This window comes from Nicotiana attenuata, chromosome 2 (assembly GCF_001879085.1).
Source record: "Nicotiana attenuata strain UT chromosome 2, NIATTr2, whole genome shotgun sequence".
Classification (NCBI taxonomy): Eukaryota; Viridiplantae; Streptophyta; class Magnoliopsida; order Solanales; family Solanaceae; genus Nicotiana; species Nicotiana attenuata.
The window spans coordinates 60,391,375-60,408,859 of record NC_031990.1 but is presented as its reverse complement, the minus strand read 5'-3'; the positions used below and the strand labels follow the sequence as shown (position 1 = coordinate 60,408,859).

The window sequence follows — 17,485 nt, the reverse complement described above, 5'->3', positions numbered from 1 at the left end:
CTTATATAGTGATCTCTAAGTACAACGTCTTTTTCCTTTTATGATCGAATCATTATGAGCATTAATGACATTAATGAAACGTTATAATTGGTAATCGTAACCGTTTCGTGAAGATTCCATAACGTTTGTAATCATCCATGCTTATTAATTGAAGACCTACGAATCTGTCCTTTTTACTGTCTTGGTTCATTCTTCCGGTGCCTCTTCAAATCGCTAAAGAGACTCAAGCAACCGCTTCTTCTCATCTCTTAGATATTTTGCTCGTATCTATTAAGACTCACGTCTTTTTTAATACTCTTCTCCAGTTGTCGCTTTTCTAGTGATCCACATGTCTTGCCATGTCAGCCACATAATTAATTCCACGTGTAATATTCATTTTCTCTAATATAATATACCATAAATACTTATTTTGCTATAAAATATAAAAGGTAACTATAGAAAATAATATTTTAAAATAATTTTGACTTATACTAAATAGGGTGTATACCTTTACTGTAGGAGGTAAAATTTCCATTATTTAACTCTTATCTTTTCTGGTACAAATTAAGAGGAGTATGGTCACCAACTAACCAGGAAGGCATTGCACTAACGCTCCTCACTCTCAGGAAACACGGCTATATAATTTAAGCCCTTATAAGGATTTAATTACACTGGCTTGTTTACACCTGTACACAATCTTGCTATTAAATATGACAAAAATAAATGTTGGTTAACAAACTTGGAGCAAATAAGACTCCTTACTGAGGATTCAATTTGAACCTATCACAAGTATAATCGTGGCATTATAGGGCTTTACTATATTGACAATAACATCCCCTTTTACTTTCAGCATGTACATCTGCTTACTCTATAAGATCTCTAATATAACTTCCAAAATCCAATTTCATTTTAACTTTTCCTTTACATTTTCTCTATTTAATTTAATCAAAACTTTGACAATTATGAATTTAATTAATTTTAAATGGTTTTACACATGTTTAATAATATATGGTCATTAAATCAATACTGATTGAGTAAATTTTAACGAAGATCAATAGTAGTATTGGGAACTAATTTTTATCTAACTTAAAATATAATATTTATTTATTTATTTATTTATTTATTTATTTATTGTATACCTATGTTTAGATCGTGATAATAGATCCAAACATCCAATTGTATACTACTATAATTTATTTCAACAAACCGAACAGTCTGTTAGCTTCTTTTCATTCTGCTAGTGTCTTTTCGCAAACAAAACATCCATATATGTGTAGCCCCGTAAGATTACTTTATTTCCTTTTCATTCTCTTTGACAAATTAAGCACAATAACATTTCAATTTGTTTGTACTTTTTTTGAGTAAAAAGGGTCAAAATAGTTAATTTTCTGTATAAAGTCGTACATACGGTCTTTAAGTTTTTTAAAATAAATTTATATATCTAAAAGTTATATAAAAAGTACTATAAGTTAAAATAGTTAACAATTCAAAATATTAAAAATTATTTATAAAAAATATGATTAAATAAAATCTTATTTTACTCCCTAAATAATAAAAAGTTCATTTTTTTTAAAGAGAGGGAGTAAAGTTCGATACTTCCGAAATGTTTTTTCTCTTTTTCTTATGCCTCCCTATATATAAAATAACTAAAGAGAGAGAGAGATGTGCAGAGTTGCAGTGACACGCACGATGGCAGTAAAATGAATAGGAAAAATGGAAGACCCAAAAGGGAGGTCCACGTGCCTCTCTCTGTCTTTCACAGTTTCTCACCTGTAAACGTGAAGTCTTAACTCATAAACTATAGTAGTACTCTCTGATGATACATTTTTATAATTGAAAATAATCTAATTTTAATTTTTTTTATTTTATTCATTTTATGTTTAGTGAGAAGCTTTATAACCACACAAATATCACGGTGATACAAAACTTTTAAGACCCCTTTTTATCTTAAATTTTGTGCCGAATCAAAGTATCAAACTATCTAATCTAAATTGGAACGGAGAAAATAGTAGTAATTGAAATCCTATTGTGCAGCAGCAAAGGCTTTGTTTCTTTGACAACGTAGTCCATATAGCTCAGGTTATGGGGTTTGGCAGATCTAATACATTTCTCTTACGTCTCTCTATTTAAAGCTACCCCTCATTCCTCTGTTTTATGCTTTCTTCACACGCTCCTAATTTACTTCACGCCTCGTTACATCATTTTCTCTGGCAACTACTGCTGCTTCTTCTTCTTCTGCACTCCCCCATTACATCATTTCCTTTACAACTACTACTTCTTTTTCTCCACATTTACACAAAGATATACACAACAGAAAACCGTGCTTATTGCAAGTTCCCAATACTTGTAGGCATGATTCGACTTTGGTTTCTATTTCAGTGATTCGACTTTGATTGATTTCTGTCTCACACCTCTGGAATCTTATCGTACGTTCTACATAGATGAGTGTGAAGAACGTCAGAGTCCTCTCTGACCTTCATTCTTTTATTATTGGTTGACAAGTCAGTTTCGATTTATCAGCTTCTCTCAATTATAAAGTTTCCATCAAATCGTCTCTGTCTCACTAGTAACCAAGTCCCCCCAACCAATTTCTTCTATTCATCTTTAATTTCAGGCAGAAAAAGTGAAATAACTCACGCCATTACTACTACTACTACGTACAAATTCTGTGCATTTTGATAATACTACTAGGAGTAGTTTGCATATATCAATCATGGGAAATTGCCAAGCGGCAGAGGCGGCAACAATGGTGATTCAACATCCAGGTAACAAAGTGGAGAAAATTTACTGGTCTACAACTGCACATGAAGTCATGAGCTCAAATCCTGGCCATTACGTCGCCCTTGTTATCTCTTCTCCAACTGATCAGAGAACACACAATGGTTCCCCCGTGAGACAGCTCAAGCTTCTCCGACCCGGCGATACTTTACTTCTTGGCCAAGTTTATCGACTCATCAGCTTCGAAGGTAAAAGAATTTCAGGCATGATCACGTGACTTTGTTATTACCTCCCTCGGTTTCGATTTAAATGACACATTTCGCTTATTAAATTTGTGCGAAGTTTGTCCAGCATTTTAAAAAGTACTATGTGTTTATCAAATTGCAATTCGTATAATTTTTGAATTTATAAATTTTAATTTTAAAATATTGAGTTGAACTTATCTAATTTGCCTCCAAAGTTTAGTCAAATTGACTCTGAATAAGCAAAATGTGTCTTAAATTAAGAGAGGGAGTATTTCTTTCAAAAAAAACAAACCATTGTATTCTCAATTTGTGTTCTTTAATCGGTGATCAATTTTTCTCAGATGTACTGAAAGAGTTTGCAGCAAAGAAGTGCATGAAACTTGGCAAGTTATTAAGGGAAAGTGGAGGCCTTGTTCTTGATTCCAAGAAAATCTCGACCGATCCGCCAGCAGTGAACGCCAAGCCGAGATTGGTGAATGGGATCCCAGCTAAGGTAATTAATTCGTACTATTCCTTTAGGACCATTGGGATTGAAATATTTGATCTTGATGTGTTTTAAATTCCCAGGTCTAAGTCATTTTCACCCTTTTAATATACCCAACGGCCAACTGAATACAAACTTAAATTACTACTCCTACTGTTTGTTTAAACTCTTCTTTTGCATTTATATTAAATGATATAGAAGATTTTGTTAGTATTTAATTTTGAAAGTGAGTAAAAAATTTGGCTTGCAATTTAGGATTCTGTTGTCTTTGATCAAAGTAGATTTGGTGATGCAAAGTAAGATTGCTATACCTTCCTTCAATTGTCGTATACAGAATATAAAGCATCTTTACCATCTGTAAAGTTGAGTGCATTAAACGAAAAGCTTCTAACTTGATAAATACGTAATAAACCAAAGACATATTTTGCACCATGGATAGTGATATTGGGCCTGCTTTCCTGTCTCTGTTTTACCTATGAAGTATGGCTAGTGATATTATTGCCTATGAGGCCATGATGATCTGAGATTTGATAGGAATTGGTATATTTGGTTGGTGGTATTATTTGCCTAACTACATTATTTTACACATGCCTGAAATAATTGTTTAGGGAAAATAATAGCATATCCCTGAAATAATTGTCTCTATAATAAATAGGGGAATAATTTGGTAGGTAACTATTCTAAAAATGGTTTCCTATACTTTGTTTGTTTTGCTAGTCAAACTAATCCACATTTTACCTAAGTTTTTCAGAATATACTGTCATATCGTATTCGTTTTATTACGATTTTGAAAGTTAGTTAAATTGAACTTCTAGGATATTCTATCAATTTAGGCAGATGAATCTATTCAACTTTAATTCAAGCAATTATTGAGCTAGCTGAAGTGAGTTGCATATATTAGTAGTGGGACAACACTAGGGTGGGCAAAGATCAAAATTAGGATATGATACAATTTATAAAGGAGAAAGGCTGACTAGAACTATGCATCTTTCATTTTGCTTGCTTGGTTTGTTAAAATGAAATAATGGAAGGCATGTGCTTTTACTTGGTTATTATGAAAAGGTATGGTGGAATCTTAATAAGAAGATATTAATAGGAGGTCTGGTGAGAATATCTCTCTTGATCATTATACTTACATATGTTTTAGTCCACTTCCCAATTTTGCGGGCTTTATCTCTGTCGATTATAAAGGGAATCACATGGGTATTTTAATATTCTTTTTTGGAGTTGAGGAGAAATTTAAGTATAATGCAAGAGTTTACCAGAATATCAAGTGGTTGTTAGAGTATTATAATATTTCTTTATGCTGTTTCATTGACAGTAATAATCTTTTAGGGCATATTATTTTTAAAATAGCGAAGAGGCACTGAATCTATTTTCTCCATCTCCAAGCGTTCACTCCAGTGTGCCAATCAGAACTGTCGTTAAATGCACCATAAGGCGTGGCCTCTGGTTTAACGAAACGATAATTACTCAAGAGATAATGGAAACTACTACTAATATTAAAAGTACAAAAGCCAACTTCTAAATTAATAGTCTTGCAGTTGCACATTACTTGGATTTAGTCTAGCCTTGGCCCTTGTGTCATAGGATGAATTATTTATTTAGAACCTTTTGACTTTCAAATATAAAGCAAGGGGAGAATCATTATTAATAAATTTTCAGTTCGTAAACTTAAGGAATATTGTGATGAAAATGTACTTAAATTATGTTATCATATGACTAGATCATTTAATTTTAACATAATGGGCGCCTGTCAAAGTGACGAGAGAGATTCTGTTCCAACCATAATTGAATTGGTCATTGGTAAATGGCGGTCTGAAAAAAGCAGTATTTGGTCTTTCTGCATCATCATCTTTAGCTCAAAATTCATGCATCTTTGTGCACTTTTTTCAGATGGAGCATGAGACTTATCAACAAGGAAGTAGCAGCAGCAGCAGTGGGCAGAGGAGTGTGGTGGGAAGACATAATGGTGGGGGGCAATGGAAACCAGCCTTACAGAGTATTGCAGAGATAGGAACTTGAACTCACTCACCCCAAGCAGAAGTGCCACTCCTATCTCAATTACATATTTTCCTAGCTAGGCTAAGCCTTTCCAAAATAAGAAATTGGCTTTTCTCAAATATTCCTACTTTAGTTTAGAAAATTAAACCCACTTAATTAGTACAATGGGAGTTGATGTTTGACGGACTCGCTCTAAAGAATTGTAGTTTAGCTTATTTTCAAGTTTGACGTAATTAAACAATTACTGCCATTTGTTTCTATTCGGAAAATCCTTGCAAATTACTACAAAGCGATCAACTAGATAGGGACTTCCATAGTAAGTATTATGAATGTGTCCTGGTTATGATTCAAGTTCTTCCGAGACAAATTGTTCAATATTTAGAAGCTCTACCAAAACTATTGTTAGTTATTTACCTCGAAAATACGAGTAACAATTAAATTTGATTTATGGTTTTAAAGATATGTGATTCAGTTTAATACTAATTAATAACCAAGAAAACTAGCGTGTAAATGAAAGAAACAAGTAGAATAAAACCAGCGTGTGAGACAGTCTCAACTTCGAGCTAAGGCGGCCTCTAGGTTGGTTAAGAACAATAAAGCAAGAACAATTAAGAAAAAGATGATTAGTAAGAGTATATTCTTTGCCAAATGATTGATGATCGTTACAAATGATTGGGGTCCCCTTTATATAATAGGGGAATCCTAAATAAGGTACATTTCTATTTACAGTAAATAATCTTATTGGGACAACTGTCTAACCGCCTAGTACGGATTCATATAAATTTTTTTCGGGATTACGCCACGATCTTGGGGACGCGGCGGGAATCTTGCTCATTCTGTTACAAATCCATAACGGCATTATCTCGAGGCTGGTCATATTAGGCTCCGATGTTCCTCGAATACTTAGTTCTTCGAGCCTTGCACTCCGTCTTCAAGCTTGAACTCGGTCCGTAGTGAATCTATTCCTCAACGCGAGCCTTCTGTTCCTCGATATGAACCTTCGAGCCCACAAAATCGGGGGCACCTGATTTCACGGTGTACAGATAGTCCCCGCGTTTCTTAGAGTGAATTGATAAGAAACGATTTGAACCTTGATTTTCCGGAGTCTCTGATGATGGCGCCATTCCCGTGACGTACGAACGTCCCGTCGGTTCGCTTTCCCAAAACATTAAATGCGTGCCATCTTATCTATAAATACGGGACTCCCTTTTTGAATTAAGAACTTTACTTCTTCATCGCATTCTCTCTGATACCTTGTTCTCCTCATCTCTTTCTCTCACCACCTGCTTCTGCCGCCCTTTAAGTGTCGGAAAACACCAAGCTCCGCCACCTTCCGTATCATTTAACTTAAAATCTTGGCAAAAAACTTCTAAAACAGTTCCTAAAAAAGAGAAGGATTCTTCTTTCTCTTCCCAACCGGCCAAACTTGTGACGCCGACCCTTCACGAGATCAGTCCCGACCCCTGGGTGATAAAGAAAGATTTCAACATTGAAAATTCCCCAATATCCCAGGCCGAAGCGAACATGTATCTCGATACATTAGTTCGATATCGAAGAAGCATCTCAAGGTCATGAAGAAGGACTGTGGCTGGGGAGACGAGGTCGTGGTACAGATCCCCAACCCCGAGGAGAGCATCACTACTCACGTGGAGGGGTTCCCTTGATCCAATAGTGATTGACTTTTGCAAAAGGTATGAGGTTACTCTCAGCCAGATCCATCCCTCCTTTTGGCGTATCGTGATTATACTGCGCTACTTCTCCAGCAAGGCCGAGGGATTAGAGTTTACCCTCAACCATCTCATTCGGTTGTATCGGGCTCAGCTGTTTCGAGGGTTGATCAAGCTTCAGCGTCGATCAAAAAAAGCTTTCTTTGCTAGTAACGACGAGGATAAAGACCGAGGCTAGATGAGCCGGTTCGTTAGAGTGAAGACCTCGAACGTCATCCCTAGGGAAAAATGTCATTCCCGGAGAAATGGAACTTCAAACGTAAATGAATTCCTTTTCCAAATACCAGGGTCGGCTCTAACGTGATGGGGGGTAAGGCATGTGCCTTAGGCCCCCAAATTTGGGGGGGGGGGGGGGGGCATTTTTAAAAAATAATAGGTTTATAGGAATTTAAAAAAATGATATTTAGTACTTTTAATACAAAAGTAGGGTTTTTAATATAAAAGGAAATATAGCTCTTTAGCTATGTAATAAAGTAATAATTTGATATATTTAAAAATGGATAGATGAATAGTTTTCTCAAAGTTTCAGTTTTACTCGTTCATTAGATAATGTATAAAAAATTTACTCTCCCTTTCTTAATATGTCCAAGTCAATCTTTCTTTTCTCCAATCTCTTTATATTTTAGAAAACCTTACATATTTTCTGTCTTTTCTTTAATATTCTTACTCACCTTATTTCTCTAAGATTTCATTACTCGCTTTCTTTCTTCAAGATTTCATTAGTTCCACTGTTCAACAATACTTTTAAGCTTCCAATAATTCTATACTTCTATTGCTCTATAAAATCTTATCTAAGATCAACAATATCTCAAGAAAGATTAAACGAGTTGGCTATATTATCAATTGAATAAGAATAATTAGAGAAAATTGATTATAGAAAATATTAACAACTTTGCATTTCAAAAAGCTAGAAGAATAGACATCAAATAAAAACATATATATGTTATAACGTTCTTTTAAAACTTTAGACCTCATATTAAACTTTGGCCTTAGGCCCCGCATAACCTTGAGCCGCCCCTGCCAAATACCCTCTCATATTCTGCTTCTGAGTTTCGTGATGCCTTTACCTTTTTTGCAGCTGATGCTTGGATGCCCCATGCGATCCCCGACCTCGAAGACTGGGTACGAAAATTAGATGCAACCTCCTCGTATGATGAGCGCAAATGGCGTGACTTATCGAGGGGCAAATGGGAGGCCAAGCACCACGGTCAGTTCTCCTCCTAGGCTTTCTAATGCTTTCCTTTTATTGGATATGTTTTCCACACTTACGTTTATCTATGTAGGTATTGGAGATTTTTCTGAAATGAGGCCAGCCCCACCCGGGGAAGAGATCGAGTCCCCGATTCCAAAATCGGGGAAAGACAACAAGAGAAATAGGGCTTCGGAGCCCGAAGACTCCCAGGATGAGAGGGCCCCTACTCGGAAGCCAAGGAGGAAACTTATTCATGTGGATGCAGATTCGGCCCACCAATTTCTGGCCGATGAATAAAATGAGGGCGAAGAATCGGCGCTGGTGCCCTAAACTAGGAAACCGGTCGAGGCCGCCAAGCCCTCTGAACTAGGGAGCTTGCCTCATGGTGAGGTAACTCCAAAGAAACACTCGGGCAAAGCCCTCGAGTCCCCCGAGGTCGAGATCATTCCCCCGCCTTCAACAAGTACACCGGAGGGGACAAGTGCCGAGAACCCCGAAGTTAATCAGAGCGCCCCGAGTGAGGAGCTCGGGGCCGTGACAATAGGTCACTCCCCTTCTCTACCATCTTACTCTAAAGAGGTGATAAAGGACGCTCGAGCTTTGCGAACGCCCTACCCGAGCAAGGTCCTCGAAAAAGATTCTTTTTAGGATTATTTCACTAGGGTCGATGATGCCGCCGACCTTAATGACCTATCCACCCTCTTCGAAGAGGCTCATCGTCTCTTCTCTCCGGTAAACACTAACTTTTATTTGTTGTAATTTTTTCTTCTCCCCTTCTCTTGACTGATATCTCTTTGTTTTTTGTGTAGGCCATCATCAAGTTCAGGGCCGAGCTGAGCCAATGTGAGGCTGAGCTCAGGAAGTCTTCAGATAAGGAGAAGGCCTTGAGGCTCCTTTGTAGCAAAAAGGAGGAGGAGCTCAAGGACCTCCGGGATGATTTGGCCAAAGCTCACAAAAATGAGGCCGAGCTAGACAAGCAGGTAACCGTGATTTTGAAAGAGTATGGTCTTCTTGGCCATACTGTGGAGGCTAACACTGCAATGTCTCAGCTGCAGCAAAAGTTGGAGGTGATCAGGCAGCTCCGGGGCGAGGTCGATCAGGTTAAGGCTGACTGCCACCGATAGAAGGAGAACATGGATCGGCTTGCTGCTGATAAAGAGGCTGCTCTAGACCAACTGGCCTCAGCGGAGACTCATCTCCGAGGCATTAAAGTGAAAAATCTGGCCCAGGCCAAGAAGATCGGGGAACTCGAATCCAAACTCGCTGAAGCCGGGGCCGAAAAGTGGAGAGGACGAAGGCCACGACTGACAAAACTATCGCCGTGTACTTAAGGGATGCTGAGGCTGTTCAAGCAGAGCTAAGGGAAACCTATGACCAGGAAAAACAGAGTAATGATTTGGCCAAGTGCCAATCCTGGAGAGAGACCCTTGAAGAAATCTATGCCCGAGGGTTCGACCTCACTGAAGAGATAGCCCAAGAAAAGGCGCTGGAAACCGATGCTAGGTTTCTCGTCTCTTGCGATAATGAAGATGTTGTTAGTGGTTCTAAGAACGGGGGAGATGAAGATGGAATCCTCGATGAGGAGGTTCCCGAAGATGAGACTATTAAAGATGTGGCTCTTGAGGGTGCATCTTTCGAGGATATGGCTCCCAAGGATGTGGTTCCCGATGGTGCATCTCCCAAAGTAGATTAGGTTCTTTTTGTTCTTGTTTTTTGTCTAAGGACCTTTATGGGCATTGTAAATACCCTTTATAAATATAAATAATTCCCTTTTCTTCATCTCTGATTTATATTGAATTCTGCTTCGTCTTTATTTGTGAATTTTTTTGACGTTATAACTCTAATCATCAAGGGGGCACTAGCTCGGATTCAGAATATAATAAAACCTTAGGTTTTTTCGTAATAATTGGGCGATCTTTGAACTTATAATAGAATACCTCTTAAGGTTTTTGTTAATCATCGAGCTGTGCTTATGTCAATTTGATGCGAGCTCGGGATGATGGGATTCTTGAGTCTGAGTTGAGCGAGAGTAATGTCTCGAACTCTGCATGCTTCGGCTCTTAGGAACTTATATATTGGCCCTTAGGCTCTTTAAGTTGGGCCAATTAAGCCACTAATACGGCTATAATTTTCCCTCTTTTCGGCTAAAGACTTAGTGAAACTTTCTTTATGCCTTAGCATGTATTTTTGTATCCGTTGGGTTTTTTGAAGGTTCAATCGGTTGGAACCCCATTTGTAATCCGTTTGCGTCGATAATTTTAACACCTCTTGAGGCTTTTTCGAAGGCTGATGTTATCGAGGCCTTTAAATTATTCGAGGGGTTGACTTTATCAAAGCCCCTTTTTTTTATTTGCTTTTGCCGAGGGTATCCTAGTTTAACCGGTTTTTCAAAGTATTTGAAGGCCTTTAATTTTTGGCAAATGTCGAACGTCTCTAAGCCGCATTATTTTGGACGTGGCCTTTTATGTGACCGTAGTCTTTAATATGGCCGTAGCCTTTGGGTATGTCTCTTGGACTTTTTTCCCCATATCGAAAGGTTAGTCCCTGAGTATGATGGCCTTGGCCTTTGTGTCGAGGGGATGCCTCTTTGAGGTCTTATGAATTCGAGTTTGGATGACTCGAATATGTTGACTGTCGATGACAGTCCCCGAGTATTCGAGGTGTATTCGTACTTTGGCCCTTGAGCCGTTTCTCATAAGATTACAAGTATGATGTCCGTATAGTAGCAAATTTCTTTGAGACAAAGAGTGTTTTGATATAGAAAGAATGCTTCTTTGAATAATTGATACATGCGTACATATTTTGCCGTTGGGGATCGACTATTCTACATGGACACGGTTCACTGACCGTTTGCCCATTATAAAGTTTTCCTATGGAGGCCCTCTTTGGCGTGAAGTATTTTCCTCGAAAATATCATCTCCGAGGGTGATGCCCCCAGTATTCGAGGTTGATTGAAAAGAAACCTTGGATACTGTTGAGTTATCCTTAGGTAGCACATAGTTGTTGCCTCGTTAAAAACCTCGCCAATAAAACCCATTTGGGACAAAATCCGATCTAAGGGAAAAAAAGTGCAACATGTGCTTTAAACCCAAGGTTTTCGTGTAAAAAGGTGCCCTCGATGTCTTTGATCGAACACCTGCAATGGGTTAATTTTAAATTCGAATGGACAAAAGAGAAAGTCATACCTTAGCAGTAGTATCGTTTGAGTAGTGATACATTCAAATTGTTCGGTAGTTGTTCGCCTCCCATCGTGCCAAGTTTGTAAGATCCTTTACCGACAACTCCGATGACGTAGTACGGTCCTTCCCAGTTCGGGCCCAGTTTCCCTTTATTCGGGTCTCGAGTATTGAGGGTGACCTTCTGTAGAACTAAGTCCCTGATTCCGAAGTGTCAAAAGTTAGTCCTTCTATTATAATATCTCACTATTCTTTGTTTCTGCGCCGCCATCCGAACAAGTACATATTCTCGTTTTTCATCTAATAGCTTGAGGCTAGTATTCATAGCCTCGTGATTTGACTCCTCCGACGCATGTCGAAACCTGGCGCTGGTTTTTCGACCTCAATCGGGATTAAGGCCTCGAAGCCATATACTAAAGAGAACGGAGTGGGCCCCATGCTGGACTTCGATGTCGTTCGATATGCCCATAGGACCTTGGGTAGAACATCTCTCTATTTTCCTTTTGCATAGTCCAACATTTTCTTTAGGTTTTGAATGTTGGTTTTGTTTGTTGACTCGGCCTGTCCGTTCTCGGTTGGGTGTTACGGTGTTGATAATATCCTCTTTATTTTGTGTACTTCGAGGAACTCCGTTACCTTGTTGCCGATGAATTGCTTTCCATTATCACATACGATCTCGGCAGGTATCCCGAATCGACATATGATGTGGTCCCAGATGAAGTCAATAACTTCTTTTTCTCTAACCATCTCGAAGGCCTGTGCTTCCACCCATTTAGAAAAGTAGTCAGTCATAAACAGTATGAATTTAGCTTTACCTGGGGCCGTTGGCAGAGGGCCGACTATGTCCATTCCCCATTTCATGAAAGGCCATAGGGATAGGACTGAGTGAAGTTGCTCTCCGGGCTGATGAATCATGGATGCAAACCTTTGACATTTATCACACTTTTTGACAAACTCCTTAGTGTCTTTTTCCATGCTATCCCAATAATACCTGCTCTAATAATTTTGCGAACTAAAGACTCAGCGCCTGAGTGATTCCCACAAGTGCCTTCGTGGACTTCTCATAGAACATAATCGGTATCCCCCGGTCCTAAACATACGCCGATGGTCCATCGAAATTCCTCCTGTATAATGTTCCATCTTCATCCAATGTGAACCTAGCAGCCTTGGTTCGCAGAGACGTTGACTCTTTATGATCCGATGGGAGCTTTCCATTTTTCAAATAGTCGATATACTTATTCCTCCAATCCCAAGTCAAACTTGTAGAATTTATCTCTGCATGACCCTTTTCAACCACGGACCTCGATAATTGGATGACAGTCCCCGAGACGTTATCATCTTCTTCAACCGATGACCCCAAATTAGCAAGTGCATCGGCCTCACTATTTTGTTCTCGAGGGACATGATCTAGAGTCCACTCCTTCAAGCGGTGCGAGGTTACATGTAGCTTGTCCAAATATCTTTGCATTCCTATCATCTCGAACTTCAAAGCTTTTATTTACGTGATTTACGACCAATAGGGAATCGCATTTGGCTTCAACAACTTCCGCCCCAAGCTTTTAGCTAGATCGAGACCTGCAATCATGGCCTATTACTCGACCTCATTATTAGTCAACCTAGAAGTTTTGATAGATTGTCTACTAGTACTACCAGTTGGTGGCTTCAAAACAATGCCGAACCCGGACCCTTTCACATTCGAGGCACCGTCCGTAAAAAGGGTCCACACCCCCGATGATGTACCCGATTTTAGCAGAAGTTCTTTTTCCACTTCAGCTACGAGGGTCGGTGTAAAATCGGCCATGAAGTCAGCTAATATTTGAGACTTGATGGTTGTTCGGGGTTGATATTCGATATCGTACCCACCAAGTTCGATGGCCTATTTGGCCAACCGGCCTGATAGTTCGGGCTTATGCAAAACATTTCGAAGGGGATAAGTGGTCAATACACATATGGGATGACACTGAAAATGTGGCTTTAACTTTCTAGATGCGCTTATTAATGCAAGTGCCAATTTTTCTAAGTGTGGATATCTAGTTTCAGTATCACCTAGAGTTCGACTACATAATAAGCAGGGAATTGCGTACCTTGGTCTTCTCGAACCAGTACCCCACTTACCGCTATCTTGGACACTGCCAAATACAAGTAAAGCTTTTCGTCTACCTTCGGAGTGTGAATCAGAGTTGGGCTCGATAAATATCGCTTTAAATCTTCCAATGCTTGCCGGCATTTCGGGGTCCATGCGAAATCCTTTTTCTTTTTGAGCAAGGAAAAGAATCTATGGCTTCGATCAGATGACCTCGAAATAAATCGACCCATGGTGGCAATTCATCCTGTTAACCTTTGCACGGCTTTCACACTATCTACGACAGTGATATCCTTGATGGCCTTGATCTTGTTGGGGTTGATTTCGGTCCCTCGATTTGATACCATGAATCCGAGGAACTTGCCCGGACAAACCCGAAAGGCACATTTCTCTGGGTTGGGCTTCATGTTGTACTTCCTCAGGATTTTAAATGTTTCCTGCAAGTGAGTTAAATGGTCCTCTGCGCTCAGGGACTTAACCAGCATATCGCCAACATAAACTTCCATTGATTTACCTATCTGTTCCTCGAACATTCTGTTAACTAAGCGTTGGTATGTTGCTCCAGCATTTTTTTAGCCCGAAGGGCATTACGTTGTAATAGTATGTTCCAAACTAAGTGATAAACGAGGTCTTTTCCTGGTCCTCCGGGTTTATCGGAATTTGATTGTACCCAGAGTAGGCGTCGAGAAAGGTTAGAATCTCGTGGTCGGCTGTTGCATCGATCATGCGATCGATGTTAGGCAAGGGAAAAGAATCTTTAGGGCATGCCTTGTTCAAATCCTTATAATCTACGCACATTCTAAGTTTGTTTCCCTTTTTAGGAACTACAACTACGTTGGCTGACCATTCGGCGTATTTTACCTCCCGAATAGACCCTATTTTAAGAAGTTTGGTTACCTCATCCTTTATGAAGGCATGCTTCACCTTGGACTGGGGCTTCCATTTTTGCTTTACTAGTTGTTGAATCTGGGGTCGAGGCTTATCAGGTGTATTGTTATTTCCGGTGGGATCCCTATCATATGTAAGTGGGACCAAGCAAAACAATCCATATTATCGATAAGAAATTGAATGAGTTTCTTCCTGAGTTTGGGGGTTAACCCCGTTCACAAGTATAACTTTTTCACGGGCAAGTATTCGATTAGTATGACCTGTTCCAGTTCCTCAACCGTTGACTTGGTCACATGTGACTCTTCAGGGACAATAAAAGTTCGAGGAGTAAGGAAATCCTCTTCTTCTTCGATTACCTGTTCCTCCGATTCGGTCGAGGTTGGGGTCAGTGATTGCTATTTGGCTGTCTGCTTATCTTTGGTGTTCGATTTTTTCGAGGTCAAAGGCGCTGGTACCGGTATCACCTCTTCGACTGTAAACATCTCCTTTGTAGCGTGTCGTTCTCCCGTAAACCGTTTTCACACCTCCACTGTTAGGAATTTCATCATCTGATGAAGGGTTGAAGGTACTGCCCCCATGTTGTGTATCCACGGCCTCCCGAGAAGTGCATTATACCTCATGTCGCCTTCGATGACATAGAATTTTGTATCTTGGATGGTCCCGACCACGTTTACTGGCAGTATTATTTCCCTTTTTGTTTTTTTTCTTGCCTTGTTGAAGCTATTTAGGACTCGGGATACAAGTATAATTTGGTCCTGAAGGCCGAGCTGCTCCACGACCCTCGATCTGATTATGTTTGCTGAGCTACCCGGATCCACTAGAACACGTTTAACTTGAATTTTATTTAACAAAATAGAAATTACCAGGGAGTCATTGTACGACTGAGATTTGCCTTCCGCTTCCTCGTCATTGAATGATAGGATGCCCTCGGGTACATAGCTCCGATTCCGTTTTTCTTTGGTGATCGACACCTTGGTGCGTTTGAATATATGCTCTTGTGGAACATCGACACCGCCAACGATCATATGAATTATGTGTTGCGGTTCTTCCTGCTCATTTTTTCTGTTTGCATCTCTTTCCCTGAAGTGGTTCTTAGCTCGATCAGTGAGAAATTCTCGATGATGACCCTCGTTGAACAATCGAGCTACCTCCTTTCTCAGCTGCCTGCAGTCTTCGGTTCTATGGCCATGTGTGACATGATACTTACACATCAAGTTTGGATTCCTTTAAGAAGGATCGGTTTGTATAGGCCTGAGTCACCTGGTTTCTTTGATTCTTCCAATAGTTGACATGATCCCCGATGAATTTACACTGAAGTTATACTCCAACAATCGAGGTGCTTCCGCGGGGTCGGTACATTTATCAAAACCATTCTTACTTATGAGTCTCTGAGAGCTTTGACCTCGATCATTCCGAGGAGCGTTATGCCCCAAACCGTTGTTTCTCCGATCGACATATGGCTGATACCATTCCTTGCTTGACCTCGATTCCCCATCCGTATCCCTCAGGGGCTTAATCGCAAACCATTAGGATGAACTAAACCCGAGGGTGCTCCCAACTGGTCATCCTCGACCCTGATCTTCGATTGGTAATGATTATGTACGTCTGACCACGTTACAGCTAGGTACTCGATCAGATTCTGCTTTAATAGTCGTGACACGATCGAACTCCGCTCGTTCAAACCCTGCATAAAAGCCTGCACTGCCTGGTCATCCGAGGCCGGTGGTAATTCCATTCGCTCCATTTGAATCCGGGAAACGAACTCCCGTAACAACTCATTGTTCCTCTGCCTTATCTTAAAAACGTCTGATTTCCTTGTCGCCACCGTTATGGCCCCGGCATGTGCTTTCACGAAGGCATCTGCTAACTAGCAAACGAATCGATTGAGTTTGGGGGCAAGTTGTGATACCAAATCATGGATCCTTCGACAAAGTTTCCCCAAATTGTTTCAACAATACTGATTCGATTTCATCACCATTCAAGTCGTTTCCTTTAATCCCGCAAGTGTATGAGGTAATATGTTCATTAGGGTGGGTTATCCCGTTATATTTAGGTATATCGGGCATGCAAAACATTTTAGGAATGGGCTTGGGAGCCGCACTCTGAGGGAATGGCTTTTGTATGAACTTTTTGGCATCCAAACCTTTCAAGACCGGGGTTCCCCCGGTATTTGATCAACATATGAGTTATAAGTCTCAACTTTCTTATCATTATCTTCGATCTTTTTCTCCCTGGACTCAATTCTCTTGGTGAGTTCCTCGAGCCTCCTTATAATCGTGGGGTTAGTCCCCGAGCCATTACCGTTTGATCTTTCTAGTATCGCTCAGTACATCGAGTGTTTTCTGGTTCGACTACACTTGGAGTTTTATGCTGGCTCTGAAGCCGAGCGATAGTGACCTGTTGGGCTTGTAGCATTTTGAATATTACTTGGAGGCCGACTCCCCCATCTCCTACACTCTGTGTTCCTTGGCCACCAGATCGGGCTTCCCTGCGTACACTTCCTCTAGGGTCTGTGCCTAAATCCGCATCCAAAGCAATGTGCGAACTAACATCGACTGGTTCCCCATTTGGCACTTCCCCAGGGTTAATCGATAGCACACTGACCCCTATATTCTTGTTTTCTCCATGAAATCCAAGATCTTCATCGCTATGTACGGGTGCGTTTTGCGAGTTTGACATGTTTTATCCTGAGAACAAAAATTCATGACAAGAACAAGTGTGAATATAACGTGTGTTATCAGAATCAGCATTGAAATAATCATTATTATCTTTAGCCCCACGGTGGACGCCAAACTGTTTACCTCGAAAATACGAGTAACAATTAAATTTGATTTATGGTTTTAAAGATATGTGATTTAGTTCAATACTAATTAATAACCAAGGAAACTAGCATGTAAATGAAAGAAACAAGTAGAATCAAACCAGCGTGTGAGACAATCTCAACCTCGAGCTCAGGCGGCCTTGATAATAGGTGAATTTGACTATAATC

At 39.9% G+C, this 17,485-nt stretch overlaps 1 protein-coding gene across 1 annotated transcript; it reads left to right on the top strand.

The window, feature by feature from the left end:
* Positions 2,078 to 5,690, top strand: LOC109211203. The gene is made up of 3 exons (XM_019374707.1): positions 2,078 to 2,945; positions 3,284 to 3,435; positions 5,323 to 5,690. The coding sequence occupies exons 1-3, from the start codon at positions 2,693 to 2,695 to the stop codon at positions 5,449 to 5,451; spliced, it is 534 nt and encodes a 177-aa protein (XP_019230252.1). The 5' UTR covers positions 2,078 to 2,692; the 3' UTR covers positions 5,452 to 5,690.